This window comes from Acanthochromis polyacanthus, chromosome 21 (assembly GCF_021347895.1).
Source record: "Acanthochromis polyacanthus isolate Apoly-LR-REF ecotype Palm Island chromosome 21, KAUST_Apoly_ChrSc, whole genome shotgun sequence".
NCBI lineage: Eukaryota > Metazoa > Chordata > Actinopteri > Pomacentridae > Acanthochromis > Acanthochromis polyacanthus.
The window spans coordinates 11908808-11934867 of NC_067133.1; the positions used below are offsets into that span (position 1 = coordinate 11908808).

Genomic DNA, 26060 nt, shown 5'->3' on the forward strand with positions numbered 1-26060 from the left:
AATACTGAGTGCAGCCGACTGTCATTCTCACACCGGCTCACTTTTCATCTCCCTCCCAGGTTTCAATATGCCATCCTTCATCCTTCATTTCTCACAAGATTCCATTTACCTTCTCTGTATATTTCACTGACACATTTTCCAGCCCTTTTCGTTCCTTCTTTAAGCCCCCCACCCCAGCCCGTCCCTCTCCCTCTAAAGCAATCATCCTGCTTCCTTTCTCTCTTTATTTACATGACACCCAGGTTCTCTCTGAGGCGGGTGCGGATGGCAAAAGGCAGCTTTTTACAAAACGCTTCAGGTTTAATATCTTGCCCTTGCTTTTCATCACAACCCAAGAGCTTCATAGCAGAACTAACAGTCGTCTCGTAATCGCATTGTCCTTCTGTAAATATCATGGGCCCAGTCTCATCTTTATTTTATTACCACCTCTATCACTAAAGACCCCCAGTGTGGACCAATATCGTTGAGGCTGGCGGGTCCAGTCGACGCCGTCCTCATATCCTCCACCCCTGAACTGCACAAAACACCACGTGCGAGACTCTGCAGCAATAGTTAGATTTATATTTAGTTTAATATCACACTTCTAGTCAGAGCAGATTCAAGGATTTAAGTGTAAACTGTAAAAATTTGGTTTAAAAAGCAGCCATTCATTCGTTGTTTGATGTACAGAGTGGAATAATCTCTTATAACAATTACAGAAGAGAGAAACACTCTTCAGGCTTCTGCTCCATTTACAGAGAACTACAGAAACAAACGCTGTGAGGAGGAGCTCCGATCTGTCTGCAGTAGAAAACATCTGGGATGGTAGATGGACTTCATGGGATTTGAACATGTAGAGCTCTTTGTCGAGTTCCTCAAACTATTTCTGATCGGTGTCTGCAGTGTTACAGGGAGTTTTATCCTTCAGCAAACTGCCATGAAGTAACATCCACATGACTCAGGGCTTACCAGCAGAATAGTCTGTCTCCAGGTATAGCAGAAAACATGATTCATCAGAGCAGACAACCTTCTTTTATTGCTCCATAGTTCAGTCTTGATGCTTCTTAGTTGCTTTCAGCTGTAAACAAGGGTCAATATGGGCTCTCTGACTGATCTGCAGCTGCACAACAAACTGCACTGTGTAGCAGCATGAAGGTTTGCAGCAGTTTATGCTACAGTAGCTCCTGTATGGGATCAAATCATGTGGGCCAGTCTTTACTCCCCATATATCAGTGTATCCTGGATGTCAGTGACTCTTCACCACAGCCTTAGTAGACGTTAACTGACATATTCCACCATTGTAACAAGATAATCCATGTTATTTACTTAAGCAGTCTGTGGTTTAATGTGGCTGATCTGTGCATTTATGATGTAATACACGATAGTCAAGATCCTTTCCATTCACCTTTTAATGCATTTTTTCGCTATTACCACTATTAATTATTGTTGCGGTTAACGTAGTTGCTATTGGTGTAAGTTATTAGTGTTGCAGTCACTTGCCATTGTTGTTGCCGTTTCAGTTATTGTTAGTCTGCAAAGGAGGCAGAGTTACTTGACGCCCGCCGTTGGTTTGTCTGTTCGCAACGTTACTCAAAACAGATTAATGTATTTGGATTAAATTTTCAGGGAAGGTCAGAAATGACACAAAGACCAACTGATTAGATTTAGCAGTGATGGGACTTATAGTCTGGATCCATGAATCTTCTAAAGATTTCATTCGTCAGAAATGACAAGACGACTGAGCACCCTTGGCGGAGGACTGTGCTCTGAGTGCTGTTCTAGGTGTAGCTGTTGCTGTTTTTTCTGCTGTTATTGCTGTGGTTGTTGTTGCTATTACTGTTGACACTGTAGTTATTTATCAAGTTGTTGCTGTTACTGCTGTTATTGTTGCCATTACGTTGCTGTTGAGGTTATTGTTGCCATTTGAGTTGTTGTTGAGGCCGTTACTATTTTTGCCGTTGGTATCGTTGCTGTTGTAGTTATTGTTGCATTTGCTGGCGTTATTGTTGCTGTCATTGTTGTACTTGCTGATATATATAATGTGGTTGTTGCTGCTATTGCCATTGTTATCGTTTCAGGCGTTGCTGTTGCAGTTATAGTTACAGTAATTGTTTTATCATTATTATTACTATAAATATTACTGCATTTATATATTGCTTTTTAATCAATTACTTTGCACAAAGTGGAGTAAAGAAAGAAAGGCCCAAATCAATACTGGGTGTGAGCAGCCTTTAAATTAAACCTATAAGCCTTTGACTATTCTCTCAGTACACTAACTTTATTACTGAGGTTTTGTATTGTTCATTATAAGAGACAGATGCAATTTCCTTTTTTTCCCCATAACAATCCAATCAAAGTTTGAGGAAAGAGGTATCTTTACATAAATATATAGTGGAAACTGTCTAAACTCTCAATTCCAGAAACACGACAGTGAGAAACTGTACGACTTACGTGGGAAAAATATTTACTGAAGACCTGATGGAAAAAATTCACATAATTCAATTAAATAAATTGTAATTGTTCACATACAGTGGTGTAACTGCAGAGACAAAAGCAAGGCAAATGCAATGACAACTTCATGAGTCATTAAACAGGAATAAAAAAAAGTGGAGATAAAAACTTGTATTCTGACTATACCTAAATTTAATGTAATTTCTACATTATTTTTCCTCACTGACACCGTTGCACAGACCAGCAACTAGTAGTGCTGAAGAGGTGAAATCATGTGGTTTTATTTGAATTGACTAATGTGATGCACTAAAACTCACTGCAACAAATACTTCAAGAACAAATCAACCGAGAGGAAGGGATGCAAATAAAAAGAAAGTGCCTCCATGGAGCTCAAAGGGTTAAGATTGCACTGATTCTCTTATAGGCAAACCTGTGTACAATGATTTCAAGGTACTTTGTCCTCGAGATTTAGGCTTTTTCAGTGCGTTATGCTTCTTTATACAATCTAAGACTCAGTGGTGTTGAGGTCAAGGGCGTGTAGAGGTCAGGTCATCTGCTGCAGGACTCCTTGTTATAGGCTTTATAGCTGAATGCGGTTCTTCAGGATTCTGCTGAATGAATTTATGATCAGGAAGATGCCTCCATGTTGGTGGTACGTCAAGGTTAAAAATCTAAACGTCCACATTCTGCCTACAACTTCCAGACATTGGCCTCAGAGTTACATATTAAATGTCCACAAACAGTTCAATCAGGAGGGACCAACTGACAAAAAGGGTTCAAAGACTTAAGAACATTTACTACAGTGACCCAAAAGGAAAAACTGAGGAGGTTATCAGACCAAACAGTCATTTTATTAGTTCTTATGGTGGTCACATTATGAGGAAGGAAGAAGAAAACCTCAGAAGTGGAGTCAAGATGATGGTGGTGGAGAAAAGCAATAATTTATACTACATCCGTTTCGCATACAGCTAAACAACATTCTCGTTTATTTGTTACAATCAATGTATGTTTTTTTCTGGAAAAGTAAGACAGTGATGATGAAGAAAGTTTGAAAGAGCAACAAGGTCCGCATAAAAATGAAGCCATACAGGATTTCCAACCAGGAGATCAGGGCTAATCACTAATGTGGCACCAGTATTTTCCTCTGCCAGTTATTGTACACATCTGAGCACAATAATGTGTACAAAAAGCATCACATGCAATACTCACAACACACATGCACACACAAGTTTTCCTTCACACTCATCCTGAACTTCCACTGAGGCTGAACAGATGTTTGGTCCAACAGAGATCTGAGCTGCACGTTTCCCTGAGCACAGAGGGGAAAAAGGAGGAGAGAAAAGTTGGAACAAAGCACAGAATCCCCATCAGACTCCATGTCAGTTGTTGAAAATAGTCCATCAAAACACACACACACACACACACACACTGCTGGGTGTCTAAAAGCACAATGTGAGCTCAACTCTTTACTTATGAAAGGACATATGTCACGTGTTTGCAGCCATGAAAAGTGCCTCTGAAGCGCCTTTTGTGAAGTGCTTCATTATAATCAACAAGCACAATCTCTCCCTGCTGCTTCTGGTTTATAGTGTGCGTCATGTTGTCAGCTGTTTATTAATGGATTCCCACCGGAGCAGCACATGCTACTCGCTGATTGCTGCAACACAGGAGCGATTCAACCTACTTCTTGTATGGCCATTTTATTTCTCAGTCCTTTCTCTGGAAAATCCTCATGTTTGCAGGCAATCAAGCGTATTATGTTGAGTTTGGGATAAGCACAAGAAGAAGAAATGATAATTCTGCACTGCTCAGACAAGAAGTACAAAATATAATGTAAAAAAAAATTAGCTGCACAGAAAGAAACTTCAGCAATAATGCTAAAATTAAACGTCATGATAAGTTAAGGTTTACAGCTTTAATCTGCAGTGTAAATTTAGTTTTAACTCCAGTCAGACTGCAATTACACACTTTAAATTAGCGGCACTGCTGCATATTGTACAAGGCATCATGCTCGGAGTCATTAGCCGGAGCGACAGCACAGTGATGATTATTATTCCCATCATTGCACATGCACCTTTGTGCAGCTTCTGTAATTCATTCATTTATTTATTCACTTTGGATCTGTGGTGATGTGGTTATAATTAACACAACATACATCATCAGGTGTCATTCTATAAAGGAAATTAAGCACGTGGTCATGGATGAGCAGAAAATGAAGCTTTTCACAAACCTGCAGCAGAGAGTCTTAATTAAAAAACTTTCAGTGTCGAATGTTTGAGGGAGAGCACATTTTTGTTTTTCTTTCTTATTCTGCTGCCTCCCTCATAATGATTCTGCATGCTGTTTTGTTTGTCGCGAGGCACTTTGAATATTGTTTTTCACATGAAGTTTATTATCAGTGCCTCACCTCTAATGTACCTTGACCAGAAAATTTAAAAAATTCATCTATTCAATTCATTTCCCACGAAACTGTCAGAAAGCCGAAACCGCCAACATCAGCTGCTCCGGCTTCGTTATTGTCATTTAAACTGTTCTAATTTCCTGTTAATTGTGATCCTGAGATGACAAATTAACTATCGACTCTGAGGTCAGAGCTCTTGCCGCAGATCATTACAATGGGAGGTAAATGACTGACTGCTGTAATGTGACGACGTGGAGTTCACAGGAACAGTCGGGGTGACTAATTGGCCCGGTGCAGCAGAGATATTTGTATTTCCCCCCACAGAGAAATAACCGCACCCCCTGGAGCAGCGCAAAGAGAGCGAATCAGCGAGGAAGACAAACTCGCACAGCCTTACAAGTCGAGATAATTCTCAAGTGCAGTGGGGAGAAATTGGCAGATTGAGAGAGGAATAAGTGAGAGGGGCCAAAATCCTTTGCATTTTAATGAAAACTTTGAATTGAACGTTTTAAAAAAGAATTTTTTTAAAAAAAGGGAGAAGAGAAGGAGAAAGACAGAAGCACATAAACAAAAAAAAAACAAAAAAAGCAGCAATACAGCATCAGCTTTTGGGGGGGTTTGATGGAATTTTTAACCAGACCAGACAGTGTGAGTGAATGAGTGTGTGCATGTGTTACCCTGTCATGATGAGGAGGACTGACACAGACTGGGTGAAAGTGTGAGGAGAATTTGTGATGACTTCAGCCATCAGCTCACCTGAGTGATTGGAAATTGAGGAGGAAGAGGAGGATGAAGAGAAGGAGGTCGATCGGCTGCCTGAAGAATTCATGAGGTTCTGACAAACATAGGAAAGAGACTGTCTCACGGAGTCAGCTGGACAGAGATATTTTACAGCTAATGAAGGGTAAAAGCCAAAACGACAGACCAACATTCCTTACGGTGACCTTTCAGGTAGGCCCAGGCCTGTTTGTGTGTGCGTGTGTGTGTGTGGTGAACAGCAGCCTGATAACAGCGGATCGAGCAAATCTTCTTGAAGGACGAGTGACCTCATACATCATGCTGGCATTCCTCTGCACTGTGGTGAAATGAGGGATTTACTATCCCACTCCCTTCCCTTCTCACACACCGCGTTCATCCCGCTATACTGGCGAGGACCTTCACTGGCGTAATGCATCCCCCAGCCCGAAACATTAAGCCAATCTCGCAAACTTCACTTTAACCTGACGCTAATTCTGACCCTGATATCAATCCCCAACAACAAAGGAAAGAAAACCAAGCCCCAGTCTCCACAAACTGTAATAAAACTGCATTCCAAGTTCTATTTAGGAGAAAAAAAAAATCTATTTTATTCAAACTAAACTGCTTTGTTTTGCAGGAAGCATAAATTTGTTTTGAAAGCACTGCGTTTAGAAATTCATCTGGTTTTAAAGAGACAAAATCAAAGTAAAGACATAGGATGGAAAGATGGAAGCATTTGGCTGCAACCACACGTTTATGGTTTGAGTCCACAGGATGCGTCACTTTGACGTTCTCCATTCATTATCTGAGAGACGTCCTGCAACGCACTGTGGTAGCATTTTGAGAGGCGGGGCGCTGCCTGTTCATCATTTTTTGCAAAAGTTGAGGAGTTCGCTACTTTATGTAAACATAGAATGTCCACTGTGACCCAAACGCCTCGTAAAATTTTTCACAAACATAGATTAACGTTCATTAACCCTTTAAGCTTCAGTCAATTCCAGCCGTTTTCAGTACAAAAAAATCGCTAATATTCTATTTTTAAATAAAAAAAATTACGAAAAATACGGGGAATATTGGACGCGCATCGGGAGGTGCATTTCCTTGAAAACGACCGATTCTGGGATTTTATACCGACTTCAGGACATGTTTTGGACAAAATAGTTTACTGGCTTGTGTCATCTGATGTAAAAGGTTGGATTATGGCCGTTTTTTGTGGAATCTTTTTTTGTGTGTGTAATAATAAACCCGGAAATGTGAGTTGCGCTGTGTGCGTTGAAGCCGTGTATAGAGAACGGATGGATGAATATTTGTTTTTGTCGGACAAATGTGTTTTTCTCACCCGCTGTGGTAATCGCATCTGAAAGTGGTTTATACCGGCGGATTCATGAGAATCTAAGCTTTCCATCGGTGTATAGTGTTTGTATAATCACGTTTGCACCCGTCGGACATTCTTGAAATTCCTATGCAAATTAGTAGGTGTACCGCCGGCGGTACACTGAAGCTTAAAGGGTTAATCTAAAATAAAGATTGAATTAGCAGCTTATTTCGGACTTCAAATGTTTTAGGAAACATTTTTTTTAAATTGTTTTTGTAATTAAAGAGAAGGTTTTCCTATTTGAAACGCAAGAGCCTCCAAATGATGCAGCAAATGTTTGCACGGCTGAAAGAGGGTAAATCCTGTGTCTGTCTGTCTGTCTATCTATCATGCCCTGCTGAGTTGTGCACCCATCAGGCCTCAATGCTAGAAAGTGATGTGATCCCTTATGTGGAAAATCTCCTGTGAACACCTACCATCACTCAGGAGGCCGAGGTTTGTTTACCATTAGGAACAAGAGACCATTAGCTTTCGGTTTAAATTTCACTTCCTTTCATTTTTCTCTTTCTGGTTCGGATGAGACACTAGAACTGCTAAAAATTACACATTTATGTATTAAATGTTAGGTAAAGTTGAGGAGCTAAAATTACTTAATTAGAATTAGTAAGAATGTCATGATGAAGAATAAAATAAGACCCTTTAACTACATTTTTCTATCTATATTTCTCCCCTATTTTCTGGGTTACTAAGGTGACCAAGTCCTCAACGTTATGAATCAAAAGTCTGCATCGTTTTTTTTCTCTCTGTGTCAGAAGGTCCAGATGAATGGTGACAAAATTGAACAAAGAAACACATTCATGCCTGTCAAGCGAGTCAAAACACATCTGAGGATACAACTTCTACTGCAATTAGCTGCATCAGAGTGACCCATGAACTCCACCACATGATTTCACTGCAAGCGTCACATCTCTTGTGACTGATGCAGCAAGAAACCAAAGTGGACGACTTACTTCTGTGGGAAATAAAAGCAAAATATATTCTGTACTGCATTAATGCAACTCAACAATCCCTTCAGAGTGCAGCACTATGAAAACAAGATTAAACGGTTGGTATGAATAAAGGTATGCTAAGAGGAAAGTCAAAGTTTTTTATCATGAAAAGGAGGCTCTTTTTTTACTTGCTAGATTGCCATGGTAAATGACGCTACATACATCTGTTCAGGGTTGGGGTTTTTTTGCTATAAGAAAACTTTCACCCGTTTGGTTCCTCACAATTTTATGCGAGTGATACAGATTCTTAGTTACACACGTGGACAAAATTGTTGGTACCCCTCAGTTAAAGAAGGAAAAACCCACAATTCTCACTGAAATCACTTGAAACTCACAAAAGTAACAATAAATAAAAATTTATTGAAAATTAAATAATCAAAAACAGCCATCACTTTTGAATTGTTGATTAACGTAATTATTTAAAAAAACAAACTAATGAAATAGGGCTGGACAAAAATGATGGTACCCATAACTTAATATTTTGTTGCACAACCTTTTGAGGCAATCACTGCAATTAAACGATTTCTGTATTTGTCAATGAGCGTTCTGCAGCTGTCAACAGGTATTTTGGCCCACTCCTCATGAGCAAACTGCTCCAGTTGTCTCAGGTTTGATGGGTGTCTTCTCCAAATGGCATGTTTCAGCTCCTTCCACATATGTTCAATGGGATTCAGATCTGGGCTCATAGAAGGCCACTTTAGAATAGTCCAACGCTTTTCTCTCAGCCATTCTTGGGTGTTTTTGGCTGTGTGTTTTGGATCGTTGTCCTGTTGGAAGACCCATGACCTGCGACTGAGACCAAGCTTTCTGACACTAGGCAGCACATTTCTCTCCAGAATGCCTTGATAGTCTTCAGATTTCATCGTACCTTGCACACTTTCAAGACACCCTGTGCCAGATGCAGCAAAGCAGCCCCAAAACATTACTGAGCCTCCTCCATGTTTCACCGGAGGGACAGTGTTCTTTTCTTCGTATGCTTGGTTTTTGAGTCTATGAACATAGAGTTGATGTGCCTTACCAAAAAGCTCCAGTTTGGTCTCATCTGTCCAAAGGACATTCTCCCAGAAGCTTTGTGGCTTGTCAACATGCATTTTTGCAAATTCCAGTCTGGCTTTTTTATGAGTTTTTTTCAGCAGTGGTGTCCTCCTTGGTCGTCTCCCATGAAGTCCACTTTGGCTCAAACGACGACGAATGGTGCGATCTGACACTGATGTACCTTGGCCTTGGAGTTCACCTTTAATTTCTTTGGAGGTTGCTCTGGGCTCTTTGGATATAATTCCAACGATCCGTCTCTTCAATTTGTCATCAATTTTCCTCTTGCGGCCACGTCCAGGGAGGTTGGCTACTGTCCCGTGGGTCTTGAACTTCTGAATAATATGAGCCACTGTTGTCACAGGAACTTCAAGCTGTTTAGAGATGGTCTTATAGCCTTTACCTTTAAGATGTTTGTCTATCATTTTTTTTCGGATGTCCTGGGACAATTCTCTCCTTCGCTTTCTGTTGTCCATGTTCAGTGTGGTACACACCTTTTCACCAAACAGCAGGGTGACTACTTGTCTCCCTTTAAATAGGCAGACTGACTGATTATGAGTTTGGAAACACCTGTGATGTCAATTAAATGACACACCTGAGTTAATCATGTCACTCTGGTCAAATAGTTTTCAATCTTTTATAGAGGTACCATCATTTTTGTCCAGGCCTGTTTCATTAGTTTGTTTTTTTAAATAATTATGTTAATCAACAATTCAAAAGTAATGGCTGTTTTTGATTATTTAATTTTCAATAAATTTTTATTTATTGTTACTTTTGTGAGTTTCAAGTGATTTCAGTGAGAATTGTGGGTTTTTCCTTCTTTAACTGAGGGGTACCAACAATTTTGTCCACGTGTGTATATCTGCAAATCTGATGAGCTTCACACTAATCACAGGAACTACATGAACTACAAGGCAATGCTATGTTCTCATACTTGGTCCTGATTTGCACTGCAGCTAACAGAACACAGATGAGAAAACTAATTAATCTATTTATATTTATCTCAGAATATTCAATCAATATCAGTAATTTCACTTTGATTTGGCCAAAAACTAACAAGATGTCCGTCAATATGTTACTTCATCAAACAGCAGCAGTTTGATCCACACTGTGTCCAAACAGACAGAGGAACAGCAGGTAATTCCATTCATTATTTCAGTCTTCCGACACGTCATTGTAATCCAGCCCGATCTCACGAGGATTCGTGAAACTGTCACGTAAGTTTTAGTTTCGGTTTCGTGCGCACCAACACGATTTCGTCATGTTTTTCGTGCCGCTCACCACGAAATGCGCACCAATGTATTTTAAACGGCGGACTTTTCGTGCCACCCAGAACGTATTTCAAACGAATGTGTGTATTATATTTTTAATGTAAAACCATGGCGAATCCAACGCTATATTTTGCATGACATCGTCCCTAACCATAACCCTAACCATAACCATAACCCGGTGGTACACTTACCTTTTTTTTTTTTTTTTTTTTTTTTTTTTTTTTTTTCCCCAATTTGCATAGGAATTTCAAGAATGTCCGGCGGCCGGCGGCCGCAAACGCGATCACACAAGCAGTATACGCCGATGGACAGCTTAGATCGTCATGAATCCGCTGGTATAAACCACTTTCAGCTGTGATTACCACAGCGGGTTTCGTTGTGAGCAACACGAAAAACATTTCGTGGTGAGCGGCACGAAAAACATGACGAAATCGTGTTGGTGCGCACGAAAAAGAAACAAAAAATTTACGTAACAGTTTCACGAATCCCCGTGAGACCGTGTTGTGTAATCCTACGGAGGTTTAATAACCTGCATGTTTTCAGATTCATGGTTTCTGCTGTGAAATCTCTGGGAACAAAGAAGGATGAAGCAGCATCATCAGAGCTGGTTTTATCTCCTGCAAAAGTTATTTATTCATAAGTTGTTTTTTTCCAGGAGTATCAAATGCATTGTTAGAGAGTTTTCAGTTTTGCTGCTTAAATGCAAATGCTGATAATCATTTTTGAAAAATGGTCTGCCACCGCGGTGTGTTTGGATAAAGCCTGTATAATTGGAGTGTTGTATTATTGTCCTCTGGTGCCTCACAGGGCTCCAAGAGAACTTTTTCCCCCCCTTTCTCCAAATTCATTTAACATGTTGTTTAATCCAAATTACCACAAGCTACAGAAAGTGTAAATACCAAAAAAAAAAAAAAAACTCAAATGAGAATGCTTTGCCCCAGTGGAGTCTGGTTATTTAGATAGTTAGCCCAGATTTAATTTGAGATCCGACTGAGGTGGTCAGATAGAAGTAGATGGATTTCAGTTTGTGATACAGCTTCAGAAACAGACATTCAGAAAGGTCAGCTGCAGAAACAGTTATTACGATCACAATTCACATCCACAGAACACAACATGTACAGTATTAACTACTTCATATGGAGGAACAGAGATGAACCAATTAATCCCTTAGATGTTCACTATTAAATATATTTTGACAATTTGGAAAATTGATTGATCATTAAAGTATTTTTTAAGAACTGAAAGGCTAAATTTATTGATTTCAGCTTCCTAAACGTAAATATTTTTTGATTTCTTCTTTATAACAGTAAACTGAATATTGTTGGACTCTGGACAAAACAAGAAATTTAAGGACGTCATGCTGGGCTTTGACTGATGTTTTTAACCATTTTATAGACCAAATAACTAATTTATTGATTGAATACTCTACCAATTAATTGACATTTATATTATTATTATTAGTTGCCGTCCCATGAAAGAAATGGTCCTTATGTCTACTATCTGCTGTTTGATTGTGAGCACTGACCCCACAATTCCCAAATTAAGTTCTGGAAATAAACAACATTGAAACTACATCAACTTACAAAAGGGATTTCTGTAAATAATCCCCAGTTGCACTATTTATTAGGGATGTACAAAGAAAATTATTTGCTTCAATGCAATAGAGTCATTTAATAATCCCATATAATTTCAAGTTGGTGGTGGGAAGCGATTAAAGAGATTTATCTAATTACAGGTGTCGTAATTAACTAATCATGAATAATCACATTTTTGTGAAATATAAATATTTGACATAATAAGCAAAGTTTTCTAATTCAGATAAATTTTGGTTGATGACTGAATCGAATAGATATTTGCGTGAACTTAAAAATATTTATGTTTCATTTATATTTATCGATGCATTTTTTTTTCATCTGTCTACCACTTTCACAGATTACTGCAAATTCAAAGTGCAATTACAGCCATTATATTTGACATTTGAAGACTTTTTGTAAACTGGGCTGGCTACACCGTTTGCTGGTACCACGACTGTTGTAGCTAATGTATGGTGCATCGTCCTGGAGCTCATTTGCATGAAGGAGTTTAATTTATGCAAATGCAGTGCGGGAAGCAGACCATGTTGATCTGACATTTCTGTGTGGAGTGCATCCTGCGTATCTTCTTTGCGGCTGGCAAACAGACTTTCTGCATCATCGCCACCTACAGAGCTGGAGTGTGCATCAGTGTTAAAGATGTTCCAGACAGAAGGGACCTGAGCAACGTGCGATTAAATGCATCATTTTTTTGAATGCGTTATTTTTTCTGCAATTAATTAACGTGTTAAAGTCCTGGTCCTACTTTAAGTACACCAAAGCTATAGGTTAAAAAAAAACTGCATTAAAGTTGCATCCCTACGGTAGACCAAAGTAAGGTTTGTGCTCAACAAACCTGATCCCAATCAGTTACAAATTCCTGGATTTGTTAACTATATAGGTCACTAAATAGAAAGTTTATTCCCAATAGAAACCTTCCAGCTTCGAAGCCATTGTATTCAGAACACGAGGTGCAGACTGAGCCTGGATTGACTTTCCATTTGGTTTGGACTTTGAGAAACACTGATCTATTCCTTTACTGTGTCTTTGACCCTCCAATGACACCTTGAAGAAGCAACAACCAGCAAAAAATGTTTGCATTTTCCCAAAAAACTGTCCTCACTTGTGCAGTTTAAACCTCAAAGACAGAAGTACAAAGACATAACCAGCCGCGTTCAGACAGCACACACACCTCAGAAGGTTAAACCACTGCGAGTTGCTGCCTGTTTCCATGACAGTGCCGACCTGCAGGCTGCACTCAACCTGACTATTAACCGGCAGACAACCATCAACTGGCCTGACCACTGTACAGGTGAACAAACACACACACAAAAAAAGGTCTTTCTGCTGGAATATTAGCGTTCAGCACGGCGGCTATCTGCCAGTAATCTGGAGCTGTAGCAGGAAGCTCAGCAGTACCTCATCTGAGCAGGAAAGAAAAAAAAAACTTGCTGATTAGCAGCGGAATTATCCTATTAACAGAAATGATTTCACAGGCTTCAGCATACAAATGAGTCACTCACAAAAAGTTTCATCTGATACAACTGCAAAACTTATTAGATCATTTAATTGTGAGATTAAAGCGGGCTAATTTGCCAAACCAGCACTAATCACAAATGACAATAGGACAAAGCCTGGAGGACCGGAGCGCCGATCGCTGCCTCGTGTTTATTTATATATTTTTAATAACTGGAGGGATTCGAGGGCGAGGAAATGAAACAGCTGCAATGAAAGGGAGCGGCACTTTAATGAAATGTTTTTTGGTTTTTTTTTGAGGCGGGGAAGACGGAGAGCGTTTTTGGAGCACCAGGTCAGAGCTAAAGCAACACAATGAAAGACTCGATTTCTGCCCGGTGAGGCGGACGCACATGCTCAAAAACAAGCAGAGATGATAACGTCGGAAGTAGTGGACTGTGATTAATCAGTGACAGCTAACCACTAATTACAACCCCCAATCAATTACCTCAATGCTCATTATCTAGTCAACACACCACCTGGAGAGCTCTAATGCGCTTTACTTGCTGTGGGCAGATGCAGAATAGAAACTTGTCTTTTGAAGGCTCTGAGTGGAGTTTGTTGTTTGTCAGTGTGGCTTCGTGCTGAATGATCTCTCTATTGTGTCTTCATAAAGGAGTATGCAAACGTGTGTGGCGCGGAGGGAAAAACCTCTGCAATGTCCAGAAAGCCTGCCAGCTTTTCCTTTACGTTTGGAGCGAGACTAAAGATTAAAGCTCGTCTCCCAGCGGTTCTCTAACGGAGCACAACCCAATTACACCTCACTGGACCTGCACCTCCAACCAAAGGAGGACGGAGATGGTAGAAAAGAGGAAGATGGAGACAAGAGAAGAGGAGGGATGCTACAGGGATTAAAAAAAAAAAAAAAGATGCAGGAAAAGGTGGCTGACTATGGCAGGGGGAAGGACGCTGAAGGAGAGACTGGTTAGGAGCGGGAGGGTGAGGGAAGAGCAGCGCGATGCAAAGGAAGGTGTTAAGAACAGAAAGCAAAAAAAGGAGGGAAATTGGACTGAGAATATCAGAGGCGAGAGGAAAAGGCAATGTCAGACGTCTCTTCGGGGGCATCAAATACTACATTCGGCTACAAGTGAAGACAGAATGGCCAAAAAGAGTTAACCAGACCACAAAAAGACGTGAATCATCCGGTGTGACGTCAGGAAGGAGACAGTTTACTCATGTTTCACAACCCAACTGCTCTGAAGTCACAGCACATCAAAGGGACAGGGTTTTTTTTTAGCCACGCCAGGCGTTCGGAAATGTCAGTTTTTACTCTCTGTTGAAGAAAGTTTTCAGCAGATATTTGCAGTCAAAAGAAGATGAACAGCTTGGGTGAGGCCTGTAATCAATTTTCCAGGAGCCACACAGGCAGCACAAAGTCAACACAAGAGCTGACTGAGGGAGTAACAACTCTTCAAGCAGGGTTGTGTAGTTCTATAAAAGCTACAGGGGGGGTGGGGGGAAAGACGCAATCACTAATATATTAAGCAAAAACAGACATTATTAGCAGGATAACACCTGTAAAATTACATTTTTTTCTTTAAAAAAGGCAACTAATGATATACGACCATGCCAACATCGAAAGAAAAATGATTTGCAATTTACTGTTATTTTCCCTGTTTGGTAAAATTTTACATATCATCCATTGAAATCACAGAAAAAAATAATTCACATGTTAACCATAAATAAAAAAAATTATCAAAACTGTAAACTGGCATTTGTATCAGACATTTTTAATAACTGCTAATTTACATTATTTTTAATATTTAAATGAGCAATAATTAGATAAAGCATTACTTTACAGGCATTTGCAGTTATTTGAAAGAAAATTATGATTGAGGTAAAAAATTCTGATGTAACAAGACTTTGAAATTACACTATAAGACTTAAATCAGAAAAAAATATACATATAAAAGAATAAATTAAAAAATAAAACATTGCTTTAGAGGCATGTGCAATTATTTGACAGAAAATTATGATTAAGGTCAAAATTTTTAACAGTTATTTTACAGATTGTCTGTTTTGGTGAATTAAAGATAAGATTAGTACATTTTTTAGAAAACAACAAAAAATTCACATGTTAGCTCTTAAAAAAAATAGGCCTAAACCATAAAAAAAAGGTTCACATTAAAAACCTAAATTTTCTTAAATTGTAATTATCCCTTTTATCACGTTTGACAGCTAAAAAAATATATTTTACAGGTATTTGCAGTTATTGTATCATTTTATTTATTTTAACAGTAAACATTTTTCAAAATATCTTCGTGGACCCTTGCTAAGACTTAAATAAAACATTTTGTCTCAATTCACTTCCAGCAGGTTTGGATGCACATGAAATTTTTAGATTGTGTTTGAATGACAATACCTCAGGAAATTTTAAAGATAAATACCTAAAATGTTCCCTGTTATTTCTCATCAAGGTATTGATTCTGAATCTGCAACGTTGGACATGTACATCAAATAATATTTGATTACTCATTGAAATGTGGAAAAAAAAAATGGAAACCATCCTGAAAAGTCCCAACTTTAAATGAAATATTACTGGAAAAAATATCACTTTACGCAAACCAATTACTGAGATTTTCTTAACCATGTGTTGCTTCATGTCATAATAAAACAAAATAAGACAACACTTTCAATGTGAAATATTTACAAAAATTGATTGTTAAACTGAGTAGGTTTGACAAGTTGTACCACAAAATAGCTGTATTTGTAAGTTGATAGCCTGATCAAAATTCAACAGATTTATGGATTATAAAACTATTTAAGTCTGTATATTAAACTATCCTTCCCCTTATATTAATGCACAGTTGAAAATTAAGAGGTTTGCAGTAAATCAGGTTATCCAGCAGGAGGCCCGTTTCCAACTTGGGTTGCTTTTTCCTCAAAAACCCCAAAAGTCACAAAACTGAAGCAGATCTGCCAACTAATATATGAACCTCCAATATGCACCAGACTGTAACGCAGAAATCTGATCCTAATTAAAAGCAGGCTTACCTTCATAGTGGAGGACAGGAGCAGTGCAGCGTTTCCTTCCGTCTTTAGGTCACAGCAGGTGGGAAGGAGTTCACTTAATAAGTGCATTGAAGTTTTCCTTGAAACTGGAGCTCCGAGTTACTTGAATCCAAACTGAGCTGTTTGCACGTTAAACTGAAAAGTTTGCATCCGTGGAGGTCCAATAAAAATCCGTCTGACTGCTTTGGTTCGTACCTGTCCCGTTTAACTCCAACACCTGCTGCAGTCTGTGGCCACTTTTCTGTTGGTTTTCAGTTTCTACAGCTTCATTTTCCCTCGTTTTTCCACTTAAATGACTGTCTTTGTGCCCCTTAGTTTGACCAGAAGTCGCTGCATTTTCATCGTCGTCGCACGTCTTGTTTTCCACATGCTCATACCAAATTACGTGCAGGTGTGTTGGGTTGCCAGGTTGTTAGTTTCCGCCTCTTTAGCGATGACATTTCATTTGAATAAAAAGCCAAATATTTTGTGAAATGGTTTCACGTTTGTGGTGCAGTGTTCTACATATATAAAACACATAAATTTTAATCATAACAGATTATCCGCCGTTAGCTTAAATGTACTTATTTACAGTCCAACAGCATTTCTGCCACTGTAGAACTGAGGTAGCTGCAAACCTGGCAACCCAGCAATCAGTGAGCAGGTGTGACAGCTCCATGTTTGTAGTTTATGATTTCAGTAGTTGTTCTGACTATTTTTATGAACTATGTGTGACTTATTATCTGCATTATCATGTAAATATTTTCATTAAATTCAACCAAAGCTCCAAATTATTTCAACATATCTGTATTTTTTTCTGAAGCTCTCCAGACGACAAGCAGGTTTCATTCCAAAAACTGATCTGTCTTCATGCCGTTGCTTCATTTTATCTGGTCCGTGCCCTAAATTACAACCAGTTCAGTTGTTTTGTTCGTTTTTTTTAAATCAGTAAAATAGCTTTATAAGAAAAACTCAGCTCACATGCTGCAGTTTTCCACTTGCAGAAGTGACTGCAGCTCCAACGTTGTGACTGAAATGTTAATAATGCATCAAAATGAGTTGACTTTATTCATGAAGGTCACATTATAAAGATTAGAGCCCATAGAATAACTGCACAAGAGATAATTTCTTCATTTTTTTTTGCACAAAACTAATCTGTAAATCATCTTAATTACAGACAAAACGATGATATAAGACAAACCAAACATGTACAGCCTGCGTTACTATTTATATTGCCTGTAATCATCCTAAGTGTGATGACTAATTACATTAATAACTGCAAACATTTTTTGCATTACAATTATCCAATCATGAGAAACATTAAAGATTCACAAATACACACTTTTGGGTTGAGTGTTTGTGCCTTTTTGATGCCAGTAAAAGCAGCTGCAGACAGATATAAAGTGGATCACACAGGTTGAGGAAGCAGTTTTTAGCACAACACCAGCAACTGCATCCACATGCAACGACATACAGGTGTTTCAGAGACAATATTTAAACATAGAATTCAATCTTTAGAGTTCTGAATTAATTTGAATTAATTTGCCATTGAGCTGTATAGGTACCATATGCTAATTTAAAGAGGTTACATCTCCAAATAAAACAGGACATAAGAGTAAATTACCTTTGAGTGTGTTGATTCAGTCGGGCAAATATTAAATTAAAAGCTGATCGACAAGAGAATACATATTTGAAAGCAACACATAATTCCTCAGGGCCTCACTATATTGTATTTAAGTACATTTTAGAATGAACCTGGTGTCAGAATCCTGTGTTTTTTCTTAAATGAATAATTTCAACTCAGTTTTATTCAGATATTCACACGCCAGATCATACCGTGGGTCATCTCAGAGAACTTCACATAGTGAGGAATGATAATATTGAGAGAAGCCCAACGAACCCAAATGAGTCTCTTAGAACAAGGTTGTTGATGACAGTAGGAAGAAAAAACTGCCATTTAATAGAAAATCACCGGCCTGGCAGAACCAGGCAAAGAAAGGGCAGACGTCTGCCTCGACCTGTCAGGGTAAGGGTGAAAGGGAAAGAGACCAGGACAGCAGAGGACAAAGAAATTGATGTTTCTGACATAAACTGATGCATAAAATGCACAAATTCATGGGGGAAAACGACATTAAAATGTAGAAATTGAAGTGTTTTAATCTCAAGATCCTCTGCTTAATGCCCACTCCTGAGCGTTAAAATGAAATCAGCACAATCTGATATTTTGTCTGTATTTAGTTTATGCTTAGAAGGTAACTTTAGTTTCCCCTGGCTTCCCTTTAATATATTTTCATTCTTTTATTCTATTTTTATTTAAAACTCAAGGTCTCATATTCAATTATGTCAAAAGTAAAATCAAAGAGAATAAACAGGGCAATAATTAACAAGAAAGCAATTAATAATCACATTTAACAGCTACATTCATAAGCACTGTGGATTTTATTTAACCTACAAGTACAGTTGTGTTCAGTTTTCATGCTTGTTGGAAATTGTTTCAGGTGCTGGAATTTCCTTGAAATGATTTGAGGTACATTCCCGGGAATCGCTAGCCTAGCCGCGCTAGACAACCCATGGCAACGAATTTAATTCTCTGCCAGGGTGGGTCTAGTTACCCTCGGTAAGCCTCGAGGTTGGATGCTCCTAAAACTGGCCGGACGAATCACCATGAAGTGTAGAGTCAGAAGGCAGGCGTAACTAAGTGACAACAGAGGCGCGATGATTCTGACAGAAACAACTAGCCTAGCCGCGCTAGACAACCCACGGCAACGGATTTAATTCTCTGCCAGGGTCGACAACAAAAACGACAACAGTCGTTGAGCTCCATTAGCACCGACTCTGAATAATCTTTCTGTTAACATGTCTGTAATATACTTGAGCTTCACCCATTGACTGTATAAATAAGGCTTCTCCGAACTACCGCATTCTCTGATTTCCGGCGCTCTAGGAGCCTATTCGTTGCGCTGATTGGTTGTATACCTACCCAATTGCTGCAGAGGGATTTGATAGACAACCTTTTAGCCCGCTTCCCTCCCTGTCGAGCGTGCCTAGACCCTTGTGCCGTCAGAAACATGGTTGTAGCGTGGCTAGGCTAGGGAATCGCATCTACCACAACAATGTGTACCACTGAAGGAATAAGGATTAATCAGACGGCTGTGTTTCCGCCCTCAGCAACAGTTGAGCTTCAAACACTTCATTTTCTGGTTTCCGGTGATTTCTATGCACCAATTTGTTTCTTTCCTGTGTCATTTTATGGTCAAAATTTCTTTATTTGTGTAAAGGAAACTACAAAATCAAACCAGCAGGTGATAATTAAAAACAAAATGGAATATAATGTTGAGAGGTTCTCAGGATTTCTGCATTTAATATTGTTATTTAAAATAAGTTTTGATTGAAGGGAAAAAAAATCTGCATCGTGGCTGTCAGATATCTCTTCTGTTTGCCAGAAGACTCTTCTCTTCACACAACTTGTATTTGAGCAGAAAACAACTTGGTTCTCATGTAATTTCTCTCCAAACACGCACAGCAGCCATCAAAACATTATCCCACCTAATTGAACAATTGGTATAAATGCAGTCTTTCTGCACTTGTGGCTATGATTTGCATCAGGCTTAGTAAATATTCCCCTTAGTCTCGTTAGGTTTGTCTTACAAGCTTTTACATTTCACTTCTCACCAACAAAGTGCACTGCTTTGCATTCTTGGTATCATTTCGCTCCTTAATTGCGTTGTTTATTTATTTCAGGCAGATATCTGGTCAAAAGTAGCTCAAAAATTATTTCTAACAATGCAGTCGGAGGACATAATTTCAGGACGGAATCAAGGAAAAATTACAGCTGTATTAGTCTCTGTCTGTGAGCAGCGAGCTGAATAAAACATCCTGTTCTCTGTGGCTGTCAAAACAGATTCTGGAAAAACGGAGAAAACCTGGAAGTGAAGCGGAAGTAGGTTGAAGGGAGGCACTTAAAGAGCAAAACTCAATTAAAACAAGCAATCAGGAGCCATGTCAGATTGCTGATATGCAGAATATTTGCTCTCACCAGCTATCAGAGACGTTTCCCTGCCAGTGAGTCGACCTAATGCCAGGATTTCGTGTCGGCAGACGTGCCAGCATAATCCTGCAGCGTGTTACAGGCTGACGAGACAAGTGTAATTTCACAAAGAGACCCGGCCTGCTGGAGCTAAAGTGCCTCCTCTCCTGCAACACAAACGCACATCTGAGCAACAAATGACAGAAAGCTCCGTCTTCACTTTCTCCTAACAGCCTCCCAAAACGTTCAGAGTAATTATGCAGCCCATGTTTGTACCTGTCAAGGAGTTTCGTGCAACAAACAGTCAGAGAGGAGACGAGGAAGAGATGAAACAGGGGCAGAGAATAAAAGTGTTGTCTGCTGTCTCGCAGCTTTTCTGCCGTCTGCTAGCAGCTGAGTTTATCAGGTTTATCTGCTCTACTGTAGGTGGCTGATGATGGCAGTTATCTGGAAGACACCAACGATTCATCCCAGAAGCTGCGAGCTTCTTCCTGATCAATTTTGAACTTCAGCTGAGCATAGATTTAAACCTGGAAACACAGAGGAGGCTTTGAAACACTTCTGGATCCATGAAAACCAGGGATCCATTTAGCAGCATACATCTATGAGGTAATTCCCAGTTATTTTATTTATTTTTTGATCCATGTCACTTCATATTTAGTGTCTGTTTAATTGTTTGTTGTAAAATGTTCCAGGTGTTGGAATTCCCTGGAAATAGTTTGGAATTGGATTCTTGGGAATCCCATTTTACTGAAATTAAAGACTTTTGTGCGACAAAGGAGTAAGGATTAAACAGAGGGCTGTGTTTCCTCCCTCTGGAACTTTTGAACTTCAAACAAGTAATTTTCTGCTTTCCGGTGATTTTTATGCACCAATTTGTTCCTTTTATGTGTCATTTTATGGTAGAAATGTCTTTACTTCTCTAAAAGACAACACAAAATCAAACCAGCAGGTGATAATTAAAAATATAATGGAATATAACGCAGAGAGGCTCTCAGGATTTCTGTGTTTAATATTACAGTTATCTAAAATAAATGTTTTTATTGAAGAGGGAAATCTGCGGATACCTGAAGTCTCAATGTGATATCATTCTATGAGATGGTACACAGTTCAAGTACATTAAAATGATTAAAACCATCCCAATACATATTTTTTGAAAGTGGAATACTTACACCATGCACTGTAAAAAAGAAGACAATAAACATCCGGTGAAAAGCAGTGAAACCTTGACAGCAAAGGTTCCAGAAAAAAATGACAAAAATGGATGAAATACTAAGTTCAAAAACTGTGGAAATAGTGAAAATAACTGCAAGTTTCTGCAGAATAAGCATGATGTTGGTGGATTTAAATACAGTAAAACCGTGTAACTTTATGGTCACTCGTTGTAAGAGAAATAATTGCAGTTATTATGCAGATTTTTCATGTTTTTTTTACAGTTTTGGCCGGTTCTTGTTGAGGTTCTTTTAGTTGTTGTTTCTGTTACAGTCAACATGTAAATTAATAATTTTTTTCTGTTCTTTGACTAGATATGTGGATAGATATATAGATAAATTTATAAATATGTATGGATATAAATATAATGACAGTTTAAACTTTATACAGCGTGCATTGAGAAAAAAATTGAGTGAAAACCTGTATTGTCTACCAATATAGTTTGTTAGTTAAATGTGATTTTATTTTGGTTGCCTCAATCTGAAATAATTGAAATTATACAATGACTGAGCAGCCTTGGCAAGAGTGCTTTTCTTGTTATTTTTATTGATAATTGTTGTTGTTGTTATTGCTACTATTATTGTTTTTTGTTGATTTATTTGTATTATTTTCTACACTTTATTATTTTATTATATCAGATTCGATTTGACATTGCTTGTCTTATCTAATCTTATCCTGTCCTGTCTTGTTAGCATTTGATCTTGAGTTTTCCCACACTTCAGTCCAGTAGAGAAACGCATCGATCTGCACCGATCCTAATGTCAGATTAGTGATCATACAAGTTCTCCAAACAAATAAAGCAGGCAATTTTCTGTCACTGTTTCAAAATTTTTAATTTGATTTCAACATGATGCCCAAATACTTCCATCCCAGCTGTTCACCACAGAGATGCTTGTGCTGTCATCGTACCTCCACACCTTCGAATCAGGCACATTCCTGGCAGGTTTTCATCAGTCAGCTGCTGCAGCTGGAAGTGAGCGCGATGCGAGCAGAATTTATGAGGCAGAAAACCAAAACAAAGAGCTGAATCTGCAGATAAGGTGAGAATAATTGCAGAATTGATGATAATTCCCCAGAGTGTTTGTCTCAACGTGGCGCCTCTTTCATGTGAAACCTCTGATCCATTGAGCAACTCGAAGCTACAGAGTCAGTGACATTTCACTCTGAACCGCAAAAAAAGTTTAACGAAGTAATTAGGATTCATCCTCTTGGCACAGATAATATTTGTAGCAACTTTCACGGTAATTTATTTAATGCTACAGGAAAAGAAGGTCAAAATCAGACTTAACCTGATCTTCTCAGGTCTTATTTGAGCCACTTCTATACGTGATGCCATACATGTCTGATTGTTTTCATATCAACCTCAGTCATATCAGAATTCATGCAACTTTTACGTCACATTAGATCAACATTAGTCACAGTTTTGTGCTGGCAGAAGTCACTCAGTGAATACAAACACTGAAAGCAGCTGCTATGGAAGCAGTCGGTGCAGGGAGAGTGAGGTGTTACACTTCAGAAGTACTCTAAGCAACACTTACAACACTTTTATTGGGTTCCACTGGATATCACCTTACAAATTAAACCTTAAACGTTGATTTCAGTTATCTCAATAATTATTTTCATAGAGCAGCCTGCTGCACATAATGTCTCAACCCAGCATCAACTTCATTGTATTCTTAGTTGTGTTTTCAGGGAAATGTGTTTTCTGCTGAACATGCTTATTTGTGATGTATCACAAATACATTTTTAAAAAACACTACAAGATAATAGAGCTGAAGCTTTAAACTTGTCGCAAAAACAAAACAAAACAAAAAATCGTATTTTAACCCAAACTGTGATGTTTTTCCAAACCAAAACCAAAAAGTTTTGGTGCCTAAACTTAACCAAGCCTCTCACATGTAGCTATCGGCATGTATTTAACTGTGAGTGAAAACTGAAAGAAACAAACGAAAATTAAACTTAAGAATATGCAGGATGTGAGCTCTGGTAGTTCGTGCAGACAGGGTTGGACATCTTGTTCTTTTCTGTATGCAGGTCAGTTCAGAACTCTGAGCAGTTTACACATTTTAAAAACATTGTGATCTGGCAGCAAAATCAAACTAATCTGAATAGTAAAGCTGAACTGAGCAGGAAGCATCTTTTAAAATCTCACATTGGATTTTTTTGGCTGTGGATTCATTTAGATCTAGAATTATCAGAAACTAAAGCACGATGTCAAAGCAACACCGTTTAACCCAAACACAGCTGACGTTCACACCTTCCCGTCCTGCTCTGTCTGCAGCACACACAGTTCTGTCCATGTCGTTGCTGAGAGGCCACAGCTCCCACGCAGTGATCCATGTATGGCATGAAATAGCAATCTAGATAGATGGATAAAGTCACGCTCCAGCCTTGAGCCAGGTCTGGTGAGCTGAGACGACAACAACAGAGCACGACAAGCTTTACCTTCTTACTGTCTTCTTGGTTGAGAAGTTGAGTCTCAGTCAAGTAACTAAGACTCCTTTATGACAATGACAAACAGACCATACACCTAAACCCACAAGAAATGCTCAGAAAAACTCAGTTTGGACTTGATGTTGGACAGCAGAGGCACCCTCAAACTGTTGGGGAATACTTTGCTTACTTTTATTTTAAATAGTAGAGTCAGGTCGAGGAATGGCCAAGTTATGCGACAATCAGCGTGCGTTTGTCTGTCTGTTAGCAATGTTACTCAAAAACAGACCAATGGATTTGGATGAAATTTTCAGGGAAGGTCAGAAATGACAAAAAGACCAAGTGATTATATTTTGGCAGTGAAGTCTGGACCCATTGATTTGGTAAAGATTTCTGTATTATTGTGAGATAGCAGCACAGTGTCACTGTAACTATGACAACAAGTGAACTCAACGTAAGCTGCCTGCTGATGATCACATGATTGCAATCCTACTGCAAATCGACCGTTGCGGACTTATCGGGTGTCATGTGTCCTGAAAGATAACAACTGATTAATTTCTGGTGGTGTTTCTGAGTCTCACCAATTCCTGCTGCCCGCTACATATTTCTAGGTCATGTGATTTGGTATCTGTACGTAACGTACACATGCATAACACACGCCTGTTCTCAGCACAAGGCCATTCTGTTTGTGGGTACATCTATATTAAATGGTACAAATTCTGTGGTGCCGTGATTTCTGCCACAGTTTTTTTTCAAGATTTCAGCTGTAGGAAATCATACAATGGCTGAGCAGCCTTGGCAGAATCCTGCACTCTGTTAGTGCTATTCTTGTTCTTATTTGTGTGGAATACAGAGATATGCAATAGAGTAACCCTATAGGGGGCACATTTTTACTCATTGTGGGCTCATTGTTCACTGTAATTTAAAGTCCTGCACCTCTATGGGAACAGAACAACCATGACTGGAAGTTGAGAGAACTCTGAATTGTCTTTTGTGGAATGATTTTGAAAAATGAAATAGCACAATTTTAAACTTAGATTTGCTTTCTAATGTTTTTTCACTTTCTGGCTCAGATAAATGTGTCATTTTGATAAATATTTTTAAAGATAACATGTCTTTCAGATCAGTCGGCAGGTTTTAGGCTTTAGATGGTCGTTGACTTGAACCGGGTTTCCTTGAGAATGCTTGTAATTTTGAATATAATTTATATATATATTTTTAAAGATTTATATTTTTACCTGACATTTCAGTTTCAGCAGCAAAGGTCATCCTGGACTATGTAAGAAATTTCATCCAGCACAATGTATAGTGCATTTCATATTCGCAGCATTTAAGAAAACAAATAATGTGAGTTTAGTAATGGAGGACTCCAATAAAGCTTTATGTCTAAAACTGACTTGCAGTAGTTGCTGAGATATTTCATACATTTGAAGGGTTTGGAAGCAGAGTGGTCTAACCGATTTTCTGTAGTTTTTGAGAAAAATGGGTTTAAAGTTTTGTGTTTTCAAGAATGGACTGATATTTGTAACACTATATTTGGTTGTGGGTGGGACCACTTTGCCATTATATTTTAGACCATAAAATATCACAGAAATGATATAAAACTCAGTTTTTTGTGGGTTAGACCACTCTCCTTCTAACCCCCTCATTTAGTCTGTATCAAAATAAAAAACTACAGAAACAAACAGAAAGACTTGGACATACTTTGAGACATACAGTCGGCAACTATTGATAGTGCAGCTTCAGATATTTCAGACTTTGCATGAGTTGTTCAGCTACATGTGGAGCAAATGACTCTCAGATTTTTGGGTGGACACATTTGCAGACCCTGTAGACATTTGTGTTGGACTCACCAAATCTTGAGTTCACATCACGTCAACCCAGATCGCCATTTTACTGTCAGCCGTTGATGGTTTTTGGGGTTTTTTTTCACTGTTTTCACAGCTCTCAGACTTACCAACCATACCTGCCCGGGGTCAGAGAATAGAGCTCCAGCTGGCTCAAGAGCTAAAAACACCACAAGTATAATATTCCTTTTTGTATCAAACATGTTTACATCTGCAGAATCACATCAA

The 26060-nt window shown here is 38.7% G+C and overlaps 1 protein-coding gene across 1 annotated transcript in view; it reads right to left on the reverse strand.

The window, feature by feature from the left end:
* Positions 1-716: 716 nt before the first annotated feature.
* strada (STE20 related adaptor alpha) overlaps positions 717-26060 on the reverse strand; it is a 273305-nt gene continuing 247961 nt past the window's right edge. Inside the window, exon 12 of the mRNA XM_051941370.1 lies at positions 717-780. Coding sequence (XP_051797330.1) covers positions 732-780 — 49 coding nt within the window. The 3' untranslated portion in view covers positions 717-731. The remainder of the gene's footprint in view (positions 781-26060) is intronic.